The 21,778-nt window shown below is 38.3% G+C and overlaps 1 protein-coding gene across 2 annotated transcripts in view; it reads left to right on the top strand.

Moving 5' to 3' along the window:
* The window catches only part of MYOF (myoferlin), a 130,559-nt gene that overhangs the window by 79,057 nt on the left and 29,724 nt on the right, over positions 1-21,778 (top strand). For both annotated transcript variants that reach the window (XM_067465737.1, XM_067465738.1), the window contains 14 exons: positions 1,455-1,586; positions 2,514-2,677; positions 4,629-4,743; positions 6,614-6,719; positions 8,625-8,764; positions 9,483-9,656; positions 10,231-10,339; positions 10,465-10,542; positions 14,042-14,223; positions 14,322-14,480; positions 14,575-14,673; positions 15,910-16,071; positions 17,222-17,387; positions 19,309-19,385. In XM_067465737.1, coding sequence (XP_067321838.1) covers positions 1,455-1,586; positions 2,514-2,677; positions 4,629-4,743; positions 6,614-6,719; positions 8,625-8,764; positions 9,483-9,656; positions 10,231-10,339; positions 10,465-10,542; positions 14,042-14,223; positions 14,322-14,480; positions 14,575-14,673; positions 15,910-16,071; positions 17,222-17,387; positions 19,309-19,385 — 1,863 coding nt within the window. The remainder of the gene's footprint in view (positions 1-1,454; positions 1,587-2,513; positions 2,678-4,628; positions 4,744-6,613; positions 6,720-8,624; positions 8,765-9,482; positions 9,657-10,230; positions 10,340-10,464; positions 10,543-14,041; positions 14,224-14,321; positions 14,481-14,574; positions 14,674-15,909; positions 16,072-17,221; positions 17,388-19,308; positions 19,386-21,778) is intronic.

Consider the following 21,778-nt stretch of genomic DNA (forward strand, 5'->3'; position numbering starts at 1 on the left):
ATCGATCACACATTTCCTACACATTGTTCTAAAATTCAAATTTCTCAGAATATTTATTTATTTATTTATGACATTTCTATGCTGCCCTTCTCACCCTGAAGGGGACTCAGAGCGGCTTACAAGATATATATCCATACAATATATTATATTATTAGAATAGTACAATATCAGTATTATATTATTAGTAATATTACATTTAATATGAAATATATAATTATAATATCATATTATTAGTATTATATTGTATTACATTATAGTATTATAAATATTATACGTATATACAATATATTGTATATTGAGAAGACAATAATGTTGGGGAAAAAGGAAAAAGGAAGAGGGGCCGATCAAGAGCAAGATGGATGGATGGGATCCTTGAAGTGACTGGATTGACCTTGAAGGAGCTGGGGGTGGTAACGGCCGACAGGGAGCTCTGGCGTGGGCTGGTCCATGAGGTCACAAAGAGTCAGAAACGACTGAACAAATGAACAACAACATACAATAAATTATATTATTAGCATTGCACAGGAGACAAGGTGGAACTGTCTTCTGGCCCACTCTCTCTTCACTCTGGCCCAGAGCAGCAGTTGGTGTTGGGGGGGGGGGGAAGGGGTCCCCCAACTGATGACATATGCAGGAGATAAGGTGGAACTGTCCCCTAACCCTCCTCCCCGCCTACACTCTCTCAAGAGTAAGAATATTGAGTGCCTCTATTGTTGATTACACTATATCACACGGTTTTTGTTCCTGGTTTATAAATGTCATTTTGTAATTGGCTCTGTCATTAAAACATGGAAAAAGTTTATTAAACTGTAAAAACTTCGTTTTTTGCAAAACATCCTGCAGCACATTTTGCTGTAGTTTTTCAATGGATATCTCACAGAGTCTCAACTAATTCAACATAATTTGTGGCAGCCAAAAAAAAAGAAAGTAGAAAAACTACTTTTAAAGTAAGTACCACACAATTACACAGGAAATAACACTTCCAAACCAGGAACAGAAAATTTATCATTTTGTTACATAGTGTTATTAGAGTGGTTGAGCGATAAAAATGTTATAGCCGGAGCATTAGTGATGGGATAACATCGCAACAATTACCACCTCTTATGAAAGAAAATATTAAGAATGTATAGTATCTCCAAGTTCTCAAAATAAGCCAGGGTTGGGCAAGGGCTAGGAATACAAAAACAGGAAAAGAATTAGCAATCTCCTTGTGCCTGTTTCCTGATTGTTGGCAAATCAAGGACAAAGTGTAGCACAAATTTGTTCTGGGTTACTGCTGAATGTGAAAGGCCACTGGCTTTAGGCACTATTTTGAAGTAATAGAAATGCTGGGCGAACCCGTACATGCTGCTTGAGTCTTAAGTCGTTTATTTTTCTATTGTTTATGTTTTATTCACACTTATGTCACATCAGAGGTCAAGTGTTCTTTCCTTTTCCCTTTTTACATGTTTTAGTACCCACAGGACAAGAACAATGGGAACAAAATCCCCGTACAGTTGCGAGTTAACTTTTGGCTTGGCTTAAGTGCAGTGGAAAAGAAGTTTAATAGTTTTGCAGAAGGGACTTTCAGTGTTTTTGCTGAAATGGTAGGTATATGGATATTTTTATATTATTCTTTTAACCTGAATTGTGCAGCTGAAAATGCTGCAGATTTCCACCCTCAACCCCCACCCCATTTACATTTTTAGGCAACCTGACGCAGTGTAGATTTTTCAAACATTACCACATCTGCACTGATCATTTAATGCAATTTAAAGCTGGCTTCAAACTGTGGCAGCCAGGCAACAAACTCCCAGAAAAGTGAGCAAAAGAAAGTCCTTAATGCGTATCAGTGTTCTATGGTTTTGTGTAGTAACCACTAAGACCTCAAACTGGTTCCAGGATTTCCCATGTTTTCATCTGCATGGCAAAAAGGGGCCCCCAGTGGCGCAATGGGTTAAACCCTTGTGCCAGCAGGACTGCTGACCAAAAGGTCAGAGGTTCGAATCTGGGGAGTGGGATGAGCTCCTATCTGTCAGCTCCAGCTTCTTCTGTGTCGACATGAGAGAAGCCTGCTACAGAATGGTAAAACATCCAGGTGTCCCCTGGGCAACATCCTTGCAGACAGCCAATTCTCTCACACCACAAGCGACTTGCAGTTTTTCACACACACACACAAATCCACTTTCTTCAATAATGGTTTGAAATTGCATTAAATGGTCAGAGCGGATGGGACTTAATGTAGGGATTAAACAGCATATATCCTTAGGATCACATGCTTCTGTGACCTTTACTGTACTCATATAATTTTTGGCTCACAAATTGTGTAAAGAAATGCCAGAATTAAGTGAAGCTGCATTCAGAACAGGAAAAAATAGGTGAATTTAAGTTGCTTCTACTAGTAGTACAAGTACTAAGGCTGTTTGAATGAATATTCGTGTTATTGGGACATACACTCTTGGGTAAAACACAGTGGCAGACTATTTGCTTTAACTAGAGGACCATTTTAATTGCATTGTTCTTCCTTTTGACAGTATGAGAATCAGGCACTGATGTTTGGGAAATGGGGGACTTCAGGACTCGTTGGCCGCCACAAGTTTTCTGATGTCACCGGGAAAATTAAATTAAAAAGAGAGTACTTTTTGCCTCCCAAAGGATGGGAGTGGGAAGGCGAGTGGTTTGTTGATCCTGAAAGAAGGTCAGTTTTTGTTTTGTTTTTAAGCAACTGATTTTAAAGTGGATATAAATGATTTTAATGTTTGTGCATATTTATGGTTTTATGTCCCAACATTGAATGTTTACCGTATATATGTTGGGCTCTGTCCTGAGTCCTTTGTGGAGTCAGAAGGGCAGAATATAAATGTTTAAAATAAATTATGTAGGAAAGGGTTTGCATAATTTTCCACAGAGAAAATGTCAGCTCTTCTGCAGGAGAGGAAAGCAATACAACACTGCATTTTGGAGTCTATAAAAACACTCTTGTGAACCCATTTATGTAGCAGTCATTAGTGTAGTCACAGAAACAGTACAATCTTAGGATATAAAAGATAAAAGTTTCCTCTTGACATTAAGTATAGTCATGTCTGACTCTGGGAATGGTGCTCATCTCTATTTCTAAACCGAAGAGACGACGTTGTCCGTTGACACCTCCTAGGTCAGGGGTCCTCAAACTAAGGCCCGGGGGCCGGATATGGCCCTCCAAGGTCATTTGCCGGCCCTCGCTCAGGGTCACGCTAAGTCTTAAATGACTTGAAAGCATACAACAACAACAACAATCCTATCTCATCAGCCAAAACCAGGCCCACACTTCCCATTGAAATACTAGTAAGTTTATATTTGTTAAAATTGATCTTCATTTTAATTATTGTATTGTTTTAAAGTGTTTTTTGCACTACAAATAAGATATGTTCAGTGTGCATAGGAATTAATTCATGTCTTTTTCAAATTATAATCCGGCCCTCCAACAGTTTAAGGGACTGTGACCTGGCCCTCTGTTTAAAAAGTTTGTGGACCCCTGTCCTAGGTCATATGGCCAGCATAACTGCATAGAACACCATTACCTTCCCACCGAAGCAGTACTTATTGATCTACTCACATTTGCATGTTTTCAAACTGCTAGATTGGCAGAAGCTGGAGCAAACAGATGGGAGCTCACCCCATCCTGTGGATTTGAACTATCAATCTTCCGGTCAGCAAGTGCTACAGCTTAGCGGTTTAACTCGCTTTGCCACAGCTGCCCCTTAGGATATATTGACAATATACAAATCATCTTTGTTGGCTTCAAGTCCATCCCAGTGTCCTAGGATATTTATTGTCTATCTTCCCAAAAACTAAATTTTCAGTGTTTTTGCACAGTTGGTTAGGAGAGATGTTGTCCTCCTTTCTGCTCCTCACCCTTCCTTATCAAAGGTGAACATTCCATATATCCATGATATACATACAAAATTAAATATAGATATAGATAGAAAATATCAACATAGTTATAGATTTAGATATCACTGGCTTACTGTCAGCCTGGAAATAAATTCAATTGAGGATCTTTATAAAAAAAGGATGAATGGTGTGGTATTTACTTTGAAAGTAGTTGTTATACTCCAGAAACTTTGTTTTCGTGACTGCCCAAACCATGTTGAATTGGTTGAAACTCTGAGATACTCATTGAAAAACGATAGCAAAATGTGCCGAAGAATATCCCTCAAGTTTTTGCAGTGTAATAAACTTTTTCCTTTTTTTAAATGATAGAACCAATTAGGAAATAACATTTAAAACCCAGGAACAAAAATTGTGTTCCATATTGAAATGTACAAATTAAATTTGCCCAAGAGGTGGCAGTATAAAACAGAAAGAATTGTTTTGCAAGAAGGTAGGGAGCAAGACTAATATCTTCATTAATCCTAATGCACTGACTCCATATATCTCAGGCTGCACTACACTTGCACTTGTAAAAGCTAGAAGGGAACTCATAGAAGCACCAGTTGCTTTTCCATTTTAAGACATCAATTTGTCTGTCACAGATTTTCCAGATATCTCACTTATTACCTTTTATTTATACCTTTCTGTCTAATGAAGAAACCACTTTTTTGTGTTATACTAAAGCTGAGAAATGTCAGTGTGCCGTCCTGAGTACTAAAAGTCTCCTGGTTCCTTAGTTTGTTGACAGAAGCCGATGCTGGTCATACTGAGTTTGCAGATGAAGTGTATCAAAACGAGAGCCGCTATCCTGGAGGGGAATGGAAAGCTGCCGAAGATGAATATACAGATGTGGTGAGCATTGTTTTCCTGAGTCAGTGATCTGAACTGTTACAGTTTCTCTTCAGGTCAGCCACACATAGGGCTCTTCCACACAGCCCTATAACCCAGAACATCAAGGTTGAAAATTCCACAAGATCTGCTTTGAACTCTGTTATCTGAGTCCACACTGCCATATATTCCAGTTCAAAGCAGAAAATGTGGGATTTTATTCAGCTGTATGGAAGTAGCAATACATTTCAGACAGATGGACCAGTTCCTCTGGGTAGATCAAGACCTTTCCATTCATGGAACAGAGCTTTCTCGGCTTCTCCATGCTCTCTTGTGGACATTGAATCAATCAGGAAGAGTGGGTTTTGTACCATAAGCCAGCAGCTAATATACCCTATAAAATATGTAAGATTAGCTACAGTTTTTTTTCTAGTTGTTGTTTTGTAATTGTTTTGACCATAATTAGTAGTAATGGCTTCTAAAAAAAACAAGCTTTGAGCATCTACTGCCAGGTAAAAATGCTGACTCCTTAGAAACTATAAGAATTATATTTAGGGGGCAAAGAGTGACCCCGTTTCCCAATAACCCACTTCAAGCCACAAGGAGAGGCAGATAAGAAGTACATTATTATTATTATTTGAAACACAACAAGATGAGTCCACAGCAGGCACTTTGCTGGCTGTTGTATTGGAATTATTATTATTATTATTATTATTATTATTATTATTATTTGTTACACAACAAGATTAGTTCACAGCAAACCCTATGCTGACTTTTGTATTCAATCACATGTCAGACACTTCCCAAGTGTCTAGGACTGTGTGATATATCATCGAATAATGTGTGCAGACCTTTGGAGCTGACAGAAGGTAATTTTGTCAGCGCTGATTGTTTTTAAGTGCCGGCCAAGGTCTTTAAGCACTGCACCCAGTGTGCTGATCACCACCGGGACCACCTTTACTGACTTGTGCCAGAGTCTTTGCAGAGCTGTCTTTAAATCCTTATTATTATTATTATTTTACTGACACAAAAGCAAAGTATGTCACAGCAAGCGAGAGCTATATGCTGGATTTCGTATCACAAAATCGCAAGTCGAACACTTCCCAAGCGTCTAGGACTGTGTGATGTATTTTCGAATGATGCGCGCAGATCCAAGTAAGGTGGCCTTTTGCAGTTGGCAGATCGTGATTTTGTCAATGTTGATTGTTTCCAAATGCCGGCTGAAATCTTTTGGCATGGCACCCAGTGCGCCAGTGACCACTGGGACCACCTGTACTGGTTTATGCCAGAGCCTTTGTAATTCGATTTTGAGGTCTTGATAGCGACTGAGTTTTTCCTATTGTTTTTCCTCAATAATAATAATAATAATAATAATAATAATAATGATGATGATGATGTCACCCAGGGAAAGATTTCAGTAATCTGCCCTGACATTTGTTCTAATTTCTGGTTAAATATAATGTTTCATCCCAAGAAGTATCCAAATTCCTGCTAAGAGAATATGACTCTCAGAAGAAGACTTTGTGAAAGAATGCCACTACTAATGCTTGGGGGTATGTGTTTGCATGAGTGGCTAGAGCCTTCACAAGCACTTTAAAACCAATCTCACAGATCCAAAAAAATGTTGTGATTTGCTTTTCGTGACAGATCTGTTTATATTCTGTCAGAATGTTTCTAGTCCCAAATATCAAAAGCAAAAATAATCTGGTGGTAGTTTAACGTTAACAGGTTTGTTGTGGCATAACATTCAGTGAGCTGTTAATATTGATTGAAAGGTGGTACCATGCTTTTTGTTCTGATTTTGAATGAATTATGAGTAGAGTTAGGCTGTACATACAATTATTGCCTTTTCCCAAGAAGTGCAACTTTCACGGATATATTTTCTGTTTTGAAGAACGGAGAAAAAGCAGCACCTGTAAGTGAAATCACCTGCCCTCCTGGCTGGATTTGGGACGATGATGCTTGGATATATGACATCAATCGAGCAGTGGATGAGAACGGTAAGGATCGAGACAAGGGTGGGGAAAAGGGGATCTACAGACACAGGAGTCAAAAAATCTGTCTGCATTACTTACCGAATTCTCCCCAAATTCTATCATGGGGCATGAATGATATTTCTACCCTATTGGGAGAACCCCTGCCTGCCCTTGGTCAGAAAAAGAAATTAGCAACCTTTTCTAAAATGTATCTTTTGCTTCAAAATGACTTCTAGGGGAATATAAGATTGGGTGGGGGGTGGGGGGTCATATTTCCAACATATTTTGCCCCTGAGCCAAGAAAGTTCTTTTTGAAACACAAAGTGACCAAGATATGGCATGGTCTCTTCCTGGTTTTTTTTTAAAGGGGACCCAAGAACTAGAGCTGTGCAATTCGGCCAAAAGACATGCTGTTTTGGAGTTCATTTTCAGTTAATCCCTCATTCTATTTACTGGGAAGTTACTCGAATCGGGAGGAGTGTTGCTGTTTTCATTTGGCAACACTTCAGCCCACTGGCTTCAATTGGAAACTTTAAAGGCTCAATCCTCCGTCATTTTAAGTCCTATCTGCATGAAACCTACTTCAGTTTTAGACCCATTTACAGGCCTGCCAAGTTTTAGAACAATTCTTGATCCGTTTTGCCAAGCCCCCCCCCCCCAATTCTGTTTTTGGGGGATTACATGAAACAGACCACAGAATATTACAAATCACTTTTGGCCAAACTGATTCGGGTCCAAGCTATCAAGAACATGGTAAAAATGTTCCCTAGAAGACATGGGTGAAATTTGAGGGCAAAAAATATTTTTGGGGTACGGTAGAGGTTGACTCTCCAAGTTCTTGTGAGTGATCAATGCAGTCCTACGCTTCCAGTTTCCCACTCCAGATTAGGATTTAACACACCAAGCAAAATGACCATGATGATGGCATGATTCCTAATCAAAGTATTTTAGAAAATATTAAGAGTTAGCTAGGAAAAGTGGAAAACACAAAAATAAACATATAGGATTGGGAGAAATGCTAGTGCTTGTTTAACTAATGACTCCAGTGAGTAACTACACTGTGTAACTACAAATTACAGTCAGTCCCCAAGTTACAAACATCTTACTTGGAAACGACTCATAGCTAAGAATGCAGATGAGACAAAAGGAAGTGAGAGAAATCTACCCTTCGAAAGGGAACTTCACTCCTGAAAAAGTTACCATTGATAGTACTGGCCCGCACTTTGATTGACTGGTATGACAGGTAGCCGACCAGCAGATTCCACTGCATTTTAGGAATTTTATAATTTTCAAATTTTTATATTTTATTGATGAGACTTTTATACACTGTTGATTATACTTATGTCATTGTATTTATACTTGTGTATTTTTGTCTGCATGTTATACTTTGAGTGCTTCTGTGAGCCACCCCGAGTCCCTTCGGGGAGATGGTGGTGGGATACACATAAAGATGATGGTGATGATGATGATGATGATGATTATTATTATTATTATGATCATGGGGGAAAGGGGTCTCTACTGAAGCTTCTCACCAGACCTTGTTTCCACAAAAAGCCATTTTTTTTTTCAAAATCCAATTATTGTATAGACATAAAGTGAGGTGAAATCTTCTGAACAGGGGCACAAATAGCAAAACAGGGAAATTTTAACAGGGGTGTTAAAACTTCCCTACGTTATCCAAAGCTTTAAAAATTGGTTGGAGTGGCTCTTTCAAAATGTTCCTGTTCCAACTTACATACAAATTCAATTTAAGAACAAATTCACAGAACCTATCTTGTTTGTAACTTGGAAACTGATTGTATTGAATAAGCCAGTCTTTTCTGTCTCTAAAGTTTTGATAGTTAGAATTTAGATAAACAGGCCTACATTTATTGTAGGGGCAGAGTCCATTTGTGATTACCAATACCCATTTTACTTGTGTTGTTTTAGGTTGGGAATATGGAATTACCATTCCTCCAGACAGTAAGCCAAAGTCATGGGGTGCAGCAGAGAAAATGTATCATACACATAGAAGAAGGAGACTGATTCGTAAACGGAGAAAAGATCCAAACCAGACAGTTTCATCAAGGGTAAGACAACTGAACATCAATATTTGTTTAAAATAAGGGTTCCCAAGCTTTGATCCTCCAGAAGTTTTTGGACTTCAACTCCCAGAAATCCCAGTTTAGCAGCCATTATGTATTGTGGGAGCTGAAGTCCAAATCACCTGGAGGTGATTCAAAGCGCTGGTCTTGGCCTATAAAGCCCAGCTTACTTGTTCGAACGTATCTCCCTCTACGTTCCACCTCGTAGTTCAAGATCCACTGGGGAGGCCCTGCTCTCAGTCCCACCGGCCTCGCAAACACGTCTGGTGGGGACAAGGGACAAGACCTTCTCGGTGGTGACCCCCTGCTTGTGGAATTCTCGCCCTAGAGAGATTAGATCAGCATCCTCCCTTTCCTTTAGGAAAACATTGAAATCGTGGTTTTGTAACCAGGCTTTTGGCTAGCAGGCACAATGGCACTTTGGACATTGTATTGGACCATATGATTGTTATGATAATGGAAATGGCTATATGATTGTATAAGTAATGTTATTGTTTTTAATCTACTGTGTATTTATGGTTTTATATTGTTGTTAATACTGTGATATTGTGGCATCGAATTGTTGCCAGTGTTAGCCGCTCTGAGTCCCCCCTCGGGGGTTGAGAAGGGCGGGGTAGAAATGTTGTAAATAAATAAATAAATTGTTCTTGACCTTAACCCTTCAATTTGATGCATGCATATTGTGTTTTTGTGATTGTCTCAGGGAACTCCATCCTATGAAGATCGAGAAGGATGGGAATTTGCATCCTTAATTGGGTGGCAGTTTCACTGGAAGCAACGTAGTTCTGATACTTTCCGCCGCAGGCGATGGAGGAGAAAAATGGCTCCTGCTGACACACATGGTGCAGCAGCCATCTTTAAACTGGAAGGTGCTCTTGTAAGTAGAAACAGCTAGGCTTGCTGTTTCGGTTCTTATCATTTAAGATTATAATGCTATAATCTCAAGAGTTAAATTGAAATACGCTAGTGGTGCTTGAAAATATTTGAGGAAGTGGTGGAATTGATTAACCACTTAACTTTGCATGTGAAAGGCAACAGAATGTGAAACATCTAGATGGACCTGACTCCTGTTAAGAAACAAGACTGGGGATATAAATTGAATTTTTCCAACTCCTTATTAAGTAACTGAAAGCACAATAGCAAGTGAGGCCATGAAGTGTGGGATTGTGTTTATGCTGTTTCTGTTGTAAACTAAAGCACTAGTTTTCCCATACAATTGCCCATGCTGACCAACATCTTGATGGCTAACACTTTCCTACCCTGATGTACAATCACTCAAAGGCTAAATATATACAAAATCTTAGTACGGGCCTCTTTTCCCTCCCCCCGCCCTCTCTGTAATGTGTCATGTTGTTAGACTGCAAGGTTGAAAATAGTGGCTGCTTTGTGTGTAACCTACATGCAATTGTGATGCTTTATATATGATAAATAATATTCACATGTAATCTTAGGGAGCAGATACAAGCATTGAAGATGGAGACAAGACCTCTGAGAAGGGAAAGGATTCAGCAACGCATGTATTTGGTGCAAATACTCCAATAGTCTCTTGCTACTTTGATCGTAAGTTCAAATGAAATTCATTATGAGAGGAAACATTCCTGTACAAGAGAGTGACTTGGAACAATAGCCAAGATGAAGTTGCAGTTATGCCTGTTTGATTTCTTTAACTTTTATTCATTTATTAGGAGTCTACACCTATCATCTTCGGTGTTATATCTATCAAGCCAGAAATCTTTTGGCTTTGGACAAAGACAGCTTTTCAGGTAACATTGGGGAGTGATGGGGATCGAATCATAAGGACCCATGCATGTATAAAGAGCAACTTCATTATTTTACAGCAGCAAATAATACCAATAGTAGTTAACCTGTATTTACAAAAAAGATAATTTTAAACTGGTATGAAAACACTAGTTGGTTTCAGTTCTGCTATGTATTGTCAAATATATATGGTAGAACATCAAAACATCCGGGCATCCCCTTGGCAATGTCCAATTTTTCACACCAGAAGCAACTTGCAGTTTCTCAAACTGCACCCAACACACACAAAAAAGTATTAAATGTGTCATCAGTTGTGATGATTGAAGTTTGGGGAATTTTCATCAATCTTTCATATTCCATGCCCACTCAGCCTTCTTTGTTTTTGGTGAATCATTCATAGGAATTGTTATAAATTAAGCATGAACACAAAGTTGTTGTCCAACTTTGCAGAGTTGAAAAAGTGACCTATTTGACTACAGCTTTTAGTCTGGCCACTGATAAACTTCAAGGCCCTTTACCTTGCCCCCCTATACACACCCACACTTAAATAAAAGTATGTTACACCCTCTTTAGATCCCTTGCTAGGGTGCTGCTGAAGATGACCTCCAGATAACCTTACAAATAGCCCATGGGGATCCCTGGGCAATGACAATTTGTACAGGAAGTGCTAATAACCATCATCAGAGACCTTCTTCAGAGGCCCCTGTGATTTAAAGGTCTTTTTCACAGTAGGACTAGAACTCTTTAATCATTCACCTCTCTACTTCAGAAGAAAGCGAGGTCATAAATAAGATTTCAACTCATGCCAAATTTCAACTTTGTGAGGCTGACCATTTCAGCAACCTAAACCATCAGGTTAAACCATTGGTTTGTGTGTTCCTTCTTGATGTTGTTCCATATTCAAGGTACTCAGGAATGGGTTATGCCCATGTACAGAAGTCATTCTAAAATGATTGCACATGTGTTCAAGCCCTGTAAACTGAATGTTATGACTCACTGTGTTTCCATTCATAAGATAAGATGCATAAGGCTGCACTACAGATATCACTCTGCTTATCACCGAGCAAGCTCAGTTCCTCTTTACATTGGTATTTTCAGAACTGTCTTTTGCTGACAATTCCATAGCATATGAATCTTTGAAAGAAACCAAAAGGCTGCATATCATAAAGGGTTAAAGTAAGGTAGCGTTGATGGCTCGGAAAGATCAGTATCATCTCAAACTGTAGATCTAAAGGCATCTGCAAGTAATCCCTGAATTTACTTTCAAAGTAAATTATTTAGAGACCATGTCATTTAATGGATTCTATGGGACATACATAATTTTCTATAGACATTTGCAGGGAACACTTGCACACTACTTTGCCTTACAAAGATATCATATTTATTTATTATTTATTTACAGCATTTCTATTCTGCCCTTCTCACCCCGCAGGGGACTCATGGTGGATCACAATGCACATATACATGGCAAACATTCAATGCCATAGACACACAACATATATAGACAGTGAAACAGAGGCTATTTAACTTTCCAGCTTTCATGAGGGTATGCTTTTTGAATTCCAGCCACCGGGGGAGCTGTCGCTTCACCATCCACTTGTGACACCGATGGAGTACTTCCTCATTCTTTTTGCATGCTGCTGGAGAGTTTTATGGTGTCGTAAATTAGTTACATTAGCCTCCCTGAATAAGCGGTACCTAAATTTCCTACTTGACAGATGCAACTATCTTTTGGGCTGCAAAGGTCGACAGCAAGCTAGACAAATGGCTGGAAACTCACTCCGACCCAGGCTGGCTTCGAACTCACGACCTTTCGATTAGTAATAATAATAATAATAATAATAATAATCTTTATTTATACCCCTCCTCCATCTCCCCAATGGGGACTCGAAGCAGGTTAGAGAGGCCAAGCCCAAACAACAAATTACAATAGAGTAAAACCGAAAACACAAACCGAAAATGTGAACAATAAACAACAGCAACATAATTACATAAAACATGTGAATACATAACAATATAAAATTACAATAGTAGTGATTTTAATGCAGCTGACTCCTAACCAGTTGTGCCACAAGTCAGTCTTGCAGCACTTTTAAGACTAACTGAAAGAGTCTCAAAGTTCCAGCAAGATCCTTCTGTATACCTATTCTGACCAACACAACTATGTGTCTGAATACTATTTTGAATCGCACACCAGCACACTCTGAACTTAGAAGTGTTTCTTTTTTGAGCTGCAATATCCAGAATCCCTTAGCAGTATTGTCACTGATGAAACCAAATATTAACATTTATACACTCTCTATAGTATATGAGTTTAGCAGAGCAAGACCGTCTTGCTATATTGATCCCCAATAGATCATATTATAACAAATAATGCTCTTTTCTCCTCCTCCTCCACCACCCTTTTGATTCCCATATTAATAGCCATATTAATAGCCATAAGTAGTGGCATTCAACCAGTGTTAGTATCCCTATTGGTTGAAATGGCAGTTCTTACATTTAGTAGTACATCAACATGATTAGTGGCAGATGACAAATCTTTATATAGCACTCCTTCTGAGGACCCTTCTATACTGCCATATAAAATCCAGATTATCTGTTATGAACTGGATTGTATGGCAGTGTAGACTCATACAATCCAGTTCAAAGCAGGTAATCTGGATTATATGGTAGTGTAGATCCAGCCTGAGGACTCAAAATACTCCACATATACTTTACTAATTCTGAAACAAGTTCTAGTAATTCTTGCATTTATTTTATTCCAATGTTTACAGCCCAGCCATGGTGCCAGTAATTTACCACCATAGTTAGAGGGTCGCAGCTTGATTGAGTCTGAATTGATGTTTTTATATGTGCATGTGTTTTGTTTTATCGTATTTTATATTTTGTTCACTTTTATGTTTGTTTTTAGGCACTTTGTGCCTCTGTAAGCCACCCCGAGTCACTTCAGGGTGATGTTGGTAGGATATAAGAATAAATTTGTTGTTGTTCTTGTTGTTCTTATTATGTCAAAACTATTAGTCCATACCATAGTGAGGGTGAAGAGTAGGAAAGGCCATAGCTCAATGATAGAGCACAAAACTTGCATTCAGAAGATTTCAGATTCAGTTCTTAATATTACTGAATCTAGTAGTTACAATAGACCAGTGGTTCTCAACCTGTGGGTCCCCAGGTGTTTTGGCCTACAACTCCCAGAAACTCCAGCCAGTTTACCAGTTGTTAGGATGCATGGGAGTTGAAGGCCAAAACATCTGGGGACCCACAGGTTGAGAACCATTGCAATAGACTACAACCTAAAACCCTGAGGAGCTACTCAATGGTTGTAACTGACAGTGAAGAACCTGTAGCCCTTTTGCTGTGGCTAAATTTGTGTCTGGTTTTAACTAGGGATGAGGAATCAAACCTGTTTTGTGGCCATTGGTTTCAGCCACACACAAAAATCAAAAAGTACACATCTACTTATTGCAAGTCAGAGATAGACTGCGTTCTTCTGTGCTCTTTCAGATCCATACGCGTATGTTTCATTCCTCCATCGAAGCAAAACAACCGAGGTCATCCACTCAACACTGAACCCAACATGGGATCAAACTGTAATATTTGATGAGATTGAAATCTATGGAGACCCCCAAACAGTAGCTCTAAATCCTCCTCATGTCGTTGTTGAACTCTTTGACAGTGACCAAGTGGTAGGTGATAGCATTTTTGTAAATTCTTGCTTGGTTTATTTTAAGGTTAGTAGGTTGGCCAATCCTATGAATGATTTTGGACTCACCCATTTGTTCAGGGGAAAGATGAATTCCTTGGAAAGACTTCTTGCTCTCCTATGGTGAAACTCAACCCAGATACTGACATCAGTCCTAAGCTTCTCTGGTATCCAGTTATAAATGGGGGCAAGACTTGTGGAGATGTCCTTTTAGCTGCTGAGCTTATCCTGAGTGAAAAGGTAATATCAAATAAGTCAGTATTTCAGATATCTTGATGGGAAGAGTTCTGTTAATATTTCAGGCTGAATATAAGTTTTCTGTATCTCTACACAGGGCAGCACCAACCTTCCAATTCTTCCCTCACAAAGAGCACCAAATCTTTATATGGTGCCACAAGGAATCAGGCCTGTGGTTCAGCTGACTGCTGTTGAGGTATTGTGGATATATCCTAAAAATGCAAATAATCCAGAGTTTGTAGGATTGATGCCCCTCAACTCACATTTCCATGCACTAAACAAAGTGCAATTGGGGAGTTTTTTGAATTACAAGTCCAAGAATCTTCCAACCAACATGTCTTCTAGCTGAGGGATTCTGGAAGTTGCAATTGCAAAAAAGTAAATTATCCATATTTCTGGTGCAAGTGCCAGAAACCAAAACATGACACTGCGAAACAAACAACTGTTTCTGCTTTTGATTGAGAAGAATGTAGGCATTCAGAACGAAATATCTGAATGAGATTTTATGTGGTTTGTGCAAGATTCTGCTCCAGACTGATTTTGCAAAGTAAAAAGGGAAGAAAAATAAGGGGGAGGGAAAGAGCTTTGTATGCTAAAGAGCCCTTAAATAATTAAATTAGTATGTTGACAATGAAGTGGTTGGATCCTCAATGATGACCTGGGATGCTCCTGATTCAAATCTAAGCTGGACCTTCAGTTAGAACCCTTCCACACAGCCATATAACCCAGAATATCAAATCAGATAATCCCACAATATCTGCTTTGAACTGAATTATCTGAGTCCACACTGAGTGCCATATATTCCAATTCAAAGCAGATAATGTGGGATTTTATACAGTTGTGTGGAAGGGGCTTTAGTCAGTGTCTTCCAGCCCTGCATCTGAATTCACAAGACTGTATTTCTTGTAGAAATCAGTTTATCTTGCACAAAAAAATGTTGGTTTGGGAAGATATATGGGGAGTTTACATAAAAAACAGGAGGTTTGATATATATTAAAAAATTCTACGGTTTTATATCAGTGCACTTATAAAATAATTGAAATTTTGGGTCAGTTAGACAACACAAATAATATAGTAGTTGAGTAAATATCCAAAAGACCACTCCGAGTCTCCGTTGGGGAGATGGTGGTGGGGTATAAATAATGATGATGATGATGATGATGATTATTATTATTTACTATTATTTATATATAATTATTATTATATTCCTATTTATAATTCTAAGGTAGAGAGGAAGGACGGTAATACCTGGATTATTGGACTATTTTTATTATTTTAATAATACGATATTATTTTATATTATTAATATTATTGTCTCTAGCGATATAACCAAGTATAGTGATGCTGTTCCTTTCTTGTTAGCAAGGTCAGGCTTTCTCTCGCTTTGTTATTGTTAATTGTGGTTGGGGACTTTTGCTATTTTTTCCTACAGATCCTTGCCTGGGGCTTGCGCAACATGAAAAATTATCAAATGGCTTCTGTTACTTCCCCTAGTCTCATTGTAGAGTGTGGAGGTGAAATGGTGGAATCGGTAGTGATCAAAAACCTGAAGAAGACACCAAATTTCCCTGGATCTGTCCTCTTCATGAAAGTGGTATGACATGTTCTTAAAATTATTAAAATGATACTGGGGAAGGGGTAGGATACTAAGTGAAGTACTCAACCTATAAGACTTCATGAAATTGCCCATAAGGTTCATTTTAGACCTTTCCAGAATTTTTATGTGCATCAAAGGAATATGTGGCACTGCTTTTTACCTATAGCATACTGTACACAGTGGCTCACATGTCAGTTATAGAAATGTATTTGCATCTTCGTCAGGTTAGAGATTGGCAGGCATATATTTTGAATGCCAAATTCACTTGGTGTTCACTTTCACACAGATGGATATACAAAGTGCTTAGTGCAGGAATATTGTATACACCACTTTTAGATCTCCTATTTATTTATCATGTCAGGAGCAAAGCAAACAGTTGCATTGCATTTTAATAAACAAACAAACAAACAAAACACAAAGTTTGCAAGCTTGGTAGTTGATTAAATGTCCTTTGACCTGTAGCTGGCCACTTGGAGTGCCTCTGGTGTTACTATAAGAAGGTCCTCCATTGTGCATGTAGCAGGGCTCAGGCTGCATTGCAGCAGATGGTCTGTAGTTTGCTCTTCTCCACACTTGCATGTCGTGGATTCCACTTTATAGCCCCATTTCCTAAGGTTGGCTCTGCATCTCAGCCTGTTCAGCACCTTCCAAGTTGCCCAGTTTTCTGTGTGCCCAGGGGGAGTCTCTCATTTGGTATCAGCCATTGATTGAGGTTCTGGGTTTGAGCCTGCCACTTTTGGACTCTCGCTTGCTGAGGTGTTCCAGCGACTGTCTCTGTAGATCTTAGAAAACTATTTCTTGATTTAAGTCATTGACGTGCTGGCTGATACCCAAATAGGGGGTGAGCTGGGGATGTCACTGCCTTGATCCTTTAGATCCCCTGTCCACACTGGACACTATGTTTACTTGCATCCGCCAACAGTCGCGATTACATGTTGGTAGATGCAAGTAAATATAGTGTCTATTGTGCGTAGAGGGCAGGTCACTTCATTTGTCCTTGTTGCCTAATATAGTGCCTAAGAACTAATATTGTGCATTTAAAAGCTGCAAAAATCCGTGTCTTTAAATATTTCATATGAAAGTGAAGTATCCTTTAGAATTATGGTTTTGAATTTAAATAAATTATGTTCCTTTTAAAAAAAAATAGCTAATGCCCAAAGAGGAATTGTATGCTCCATCGCTAGTTCTTAAAGTGATAGACCACAGGCAATTTGGCCGTAAACCTATTGTGGGACAATGTACCATTGATGTACTGGAGCATTTCCGCTGTGATCCGTATGCTACCAAAGAAGATGTTGCACCACAGATGAAAGGTAAGACTTGCCGTAAAAGTGAAGCTATTTTTTCCTATCAGATGTATACCTTGTTACCAATATCTATGAATAAATGAACTCAAGTTTTGTGAAATGTATACATTTTCAGTCAATTTCACTATGTACCCTTGCACTTACAAATTGTACCAATTTTAAAGAACCTAGGATTTTATTCGCAGGAAAAGAGGAAGCTCAATAAAGGCACTAAAAAGCATGTGCAGAAAGAATTATTACAAGTGTTGGTGCTGTGGTTTAAGAACCTTCTACACTGCCATATAATTCAGATTATAATCTACATTATTGCTTTGAACTGGAATATATATATTCAATTACAAAGCAGATAATCTAGATTTTATATGACAGTGTAGAAGGGGCCTTAGTCTAACCTTTCTAGTCTCATTAAAAGAATATGTATAGTTAATTGTATACACATAGGAACTGCAAGTTTGCTTTTTCAGGAATTATTATGATTTATTTGCTTCATTTATAGCCCGCATTTCTCAACCCTATAGGGGGACTCAAGTTTGCTTACAACTCTGGCAATATTCAATGCCGCTTAAACATAGTTATAAAACACTAGCTGTCCCCTGCCACACGTTGCTGTGGCCCAGTCTGTTGATCTGGAAAATAAAGTAATGAAAAAGTGTTGGTTTCTAATATATGTCATTTCTTTATGCTTGTGGGTAAACAGTATTTCTTGCTGTTTCTTTGCCAGTGTTGATGTGGAGATTGTCTGGTTTGCCCACCCTGGAACATGCAACATATCATTGCGCTTCTTTAGGGGTCACTTTCAAATCTATGATACTATATCTCTCTGTGTGTGAATCATATATACCTATATCTATCTATCTATCTATGGCTGGATGGCTCTTTGTCAGGAGGACTTTGATTGCGTTTTCTTGCCCTGATGAAGGGAGTTGGATTGGATGGCCTTAAGTATTTTCTGTTGGTCATGGGGGTTCAGTGTGGGAAGTTTTCCCCGATTCTGTCGTTCGTGGCATTCAGAATGCTCTTTGATTGTAGGTGAACTGTGAATCCCAGTGACTACAACTCCCAAATGTCAAGGTCTATTTCCCCCAAACTCCATCTGTGTTCATATTTGGGCGTATTGAGTGCTTGTGCCAAGTTTGGTCGAGATCCATCATTGTTTGAGTCCACAGTGCTCTCTGGATGAAGGTGAACTACAACTCCCAAACTCAAGGTCAATGCCCACCAAAACCCTTCCAGTATTTTCTGTTGGGTCATGGGAGTTCTGTGTGCCAAGTTTGGTTCAATTCCATCGTTGATGGAGTTCAGAATGCTCTTTGATTATAGGTGAACTATAAATCTCAGCAACTACAATTCCCAAATGACAAAATCATATTTTTTGAGTGATGGTCACTCCTTGTGTTGTGAGACGTTATGTTGCCAAATTTGGTGTGATTTCGTTCATTGGTTCTTTTGTTTTTAAGGTACTCATTATGCACAGAGCATTTATATATATATAAATTGTAATTAATTAATGTGATTAATTTTAAATTAATTTTAAATTGAATTATAATAATTCGGGTGACATTTGAGCATGTATGTTTTGAAATTGATCCCAGCAAAATACAGGCTATATTGTTAGGGATCTTTCATCCAAAGAGGGATGTCATAAACTGAGGAATGGCAGGGAGGAAATAAAAATTAAGATCATGGCTCCTTCTAAACTGCCATATAATCCAGATTATCAAAGCAGATAATCCACAATATCCGAGTTTACACTGATTATATTGGTTTACACTGATTATATGGGTCTACACTGCCACATAAATCGGTTCATAGCACATAACCTAGAATTTATATGGCAGTGTAGAAGGGGCCTTCGATTACAAAAGTTTACAAATGTGTTATGAGAGACTTAAACTCCATTCACTCTTTTGGTATTTTTGATTTTCAGTTAGTCTCTTATCAGCTGCCCCACGGCGGGATGTGATAATTGAAGTGGAAGACTCACAGCCCTTATTAACATCACAGGTATGTTGTTATTCCTTTTCCAGTTTTGAATGTTGAATAGGTTTCCTCTTGGGCAAATGCAAACTGGGCCAATTGAATTGTTTGGACATTTGCTAGAAATCCTGATGCAAAGTCACAAATTCACTGATGGAAACACTTCTATAAGTAGAATTGGGATAGTCTTCCCTTCGTATTGAATCATCACCGCTCCCATGTCCCAAAAACCTGCCAAAGGTTTGGAAAGTCCTCTGAAACCAGTTTTGGAGACCACAGTAAACTTGAAGGTGGTTGCATCTGATGGATAATAAATCAATTAGATCATGGTCTTCAGTAATATAGGCCCATTCCACACAGCTGAATAAAAGCCCACAATATCTGCTTTGAACTGGAATATTTGGCAGTGTGGACTCAGATAACTCAGTTCAAAACAGATATTGTGGGATTTTCTGCCTTGATATTCTGGGATATAGGGCTGTATGGAAAGGCCCATAGTTGACCAATATATGTTTTGGCTGGAAAAGTGCCAACATCATTCTTCCAATCTTAAAGTTTGTGAATAATCGCCATTTTCTTGCATATATGTAGAATATTCTCATATTGCCTGCTTGCAGCTTTAGAATAAATTTTCTACGTTTAAACTTACTCACTGAATAAATTGATGAATAATGTTTGAGCTATATTTTGTTCACTGGCAGTTCCTAGAGTTCAGTATTTACAATATATTTTTAATTATATTGAACTTGCAAAGTGCAACCTGAGCCCTCACACAGGTGTGCATTTGAAAAGAATGGCAATTACAAGGAATGGCAATCACAGGGTTACCTGCCATCTATCCTTCCTGAAGGATAGTAACATATCCTTTAACTAATATTAATATAATGAACATTTGAGATGGAAATGTGCACCCAGGATATTTAGAGTAATTTCCAACAACACATTCTTACAAATAGTTTGTTCTATTTGTGCTAAATTGAATATTGCTAAGACAACTATTGCCAGTCAACTAATTTACAAGATTGTTCATCAAAGGCAAACATGAGCACAAATTCATTCAAGGCAAACATGAGCACAAATACATCAACTGCACTGTATTTGTGCAGAACATGCTAAAAATATTGAAGGTTCATCATGTCATAATGAACCTTGAGTATTTTAAGATTGTGTTATCTGCTTGCTGTTTTAAACAACTGCCGGTTGTTTAAAAATGTGTTTGCCTTACTTTGAGAAGTCCTTTCTCGCTTTGCCTAACTGCCATTGCATTTAGTCTTTGATGTAGTACAGCCACCCTTTAATTGTACCATATGGAGGGAGCCAATTAGATGGGTAAATGTTGTGTTGCTATAAACACATAGAACAAAAGCACAAAGGTTTACGTCCTTGCAGCTAGTAATAGATGCCCATTGCTATCATTCCGCCTTCCAATCTACAGTAGTCATTTGCCATAATCACTCCCTTCTGATGTTCCTGAGAAATATTAGAAAAAATAAATTTATATAGTTTTAGAGTTCTAATGTTTTACCTGATAACTTCAAATTTTGCTCAGATTTTGCTGTGTTGCTAGCAGTGGGACCACCAATACCAAACACACAGCATTGGCTGATAGTACGGCAATAGTTTCCAACTATAAGGGCTCAGGAAGTTCAATTTAAATGAATGAATAAGCCGTGGAATAATTCATGAAAAAGCTGCTAATAGGCTTTTTAAATGCCACTAAGCAATGTATGGAATTTAGTTTTTAAAAGTGTTGTAAACTGAATGACTACCCAAGTACTTCTGTTAAATTTCATGTATCACTTCATTCTGAGTTAGTGGTAACATCTCAGATTTGTACATCGAGTACATGTGTAGTATAAAAAATAAAATAAGGATGTAGAGATAAATAACTTGAGTAACATATATAGAACTTTCATAAACTACATTCCAATTTCTAGTGTTTAAGCAGTATGTCAACAGCACTCAGCAAAATGGCTTCTCCAACAACAGTGCATGTATGTATGTATGTATGTGGGCGGTGGGAAATGCATGAGCAATATTCACCTGGGACCTTAGGTACTTGGGTCACTACACTTTTACTCCTCTTTTGGATATTCTATTTGGGAGATTTTGGAGAAAAAATAAAATTTCTAACATAAATTATGCTGCTGCTGGAATTTAATTTCTATTGAAATAAAGGTAGTAGGAGGAATACATCCACGTGTCTACAGTCATAGTCCAACTCTCAAATCACTAAACCATTCTATAAATGCATAACATTTGGTATTTAAATAGATATCACCTATATTTAAATGAATTTGGTACCAATCTTTTTCATAGACATGTTCTCCAAAATCTCCAGCCAAGAACAATATGAACATTTCACGAGTGGCTTTTGGTGCACAATGATTGTTTATGGGTTCTGTCATCAATTGTAGCCA

This window comes from Anolis sagrei, chromosome 3 (genome assembly GCF_037176765.1).
Source record: "Anolis sagrei isolate rAnoSag1 chromosome 3, rAnoSag1.mat, whole genome shotgun sequence".
NCBI lineage: Eukaryota > Metazoa > Chordata > Lepidosauria > Squamata > Dactyloidae > Anolis > Anolis sagrei.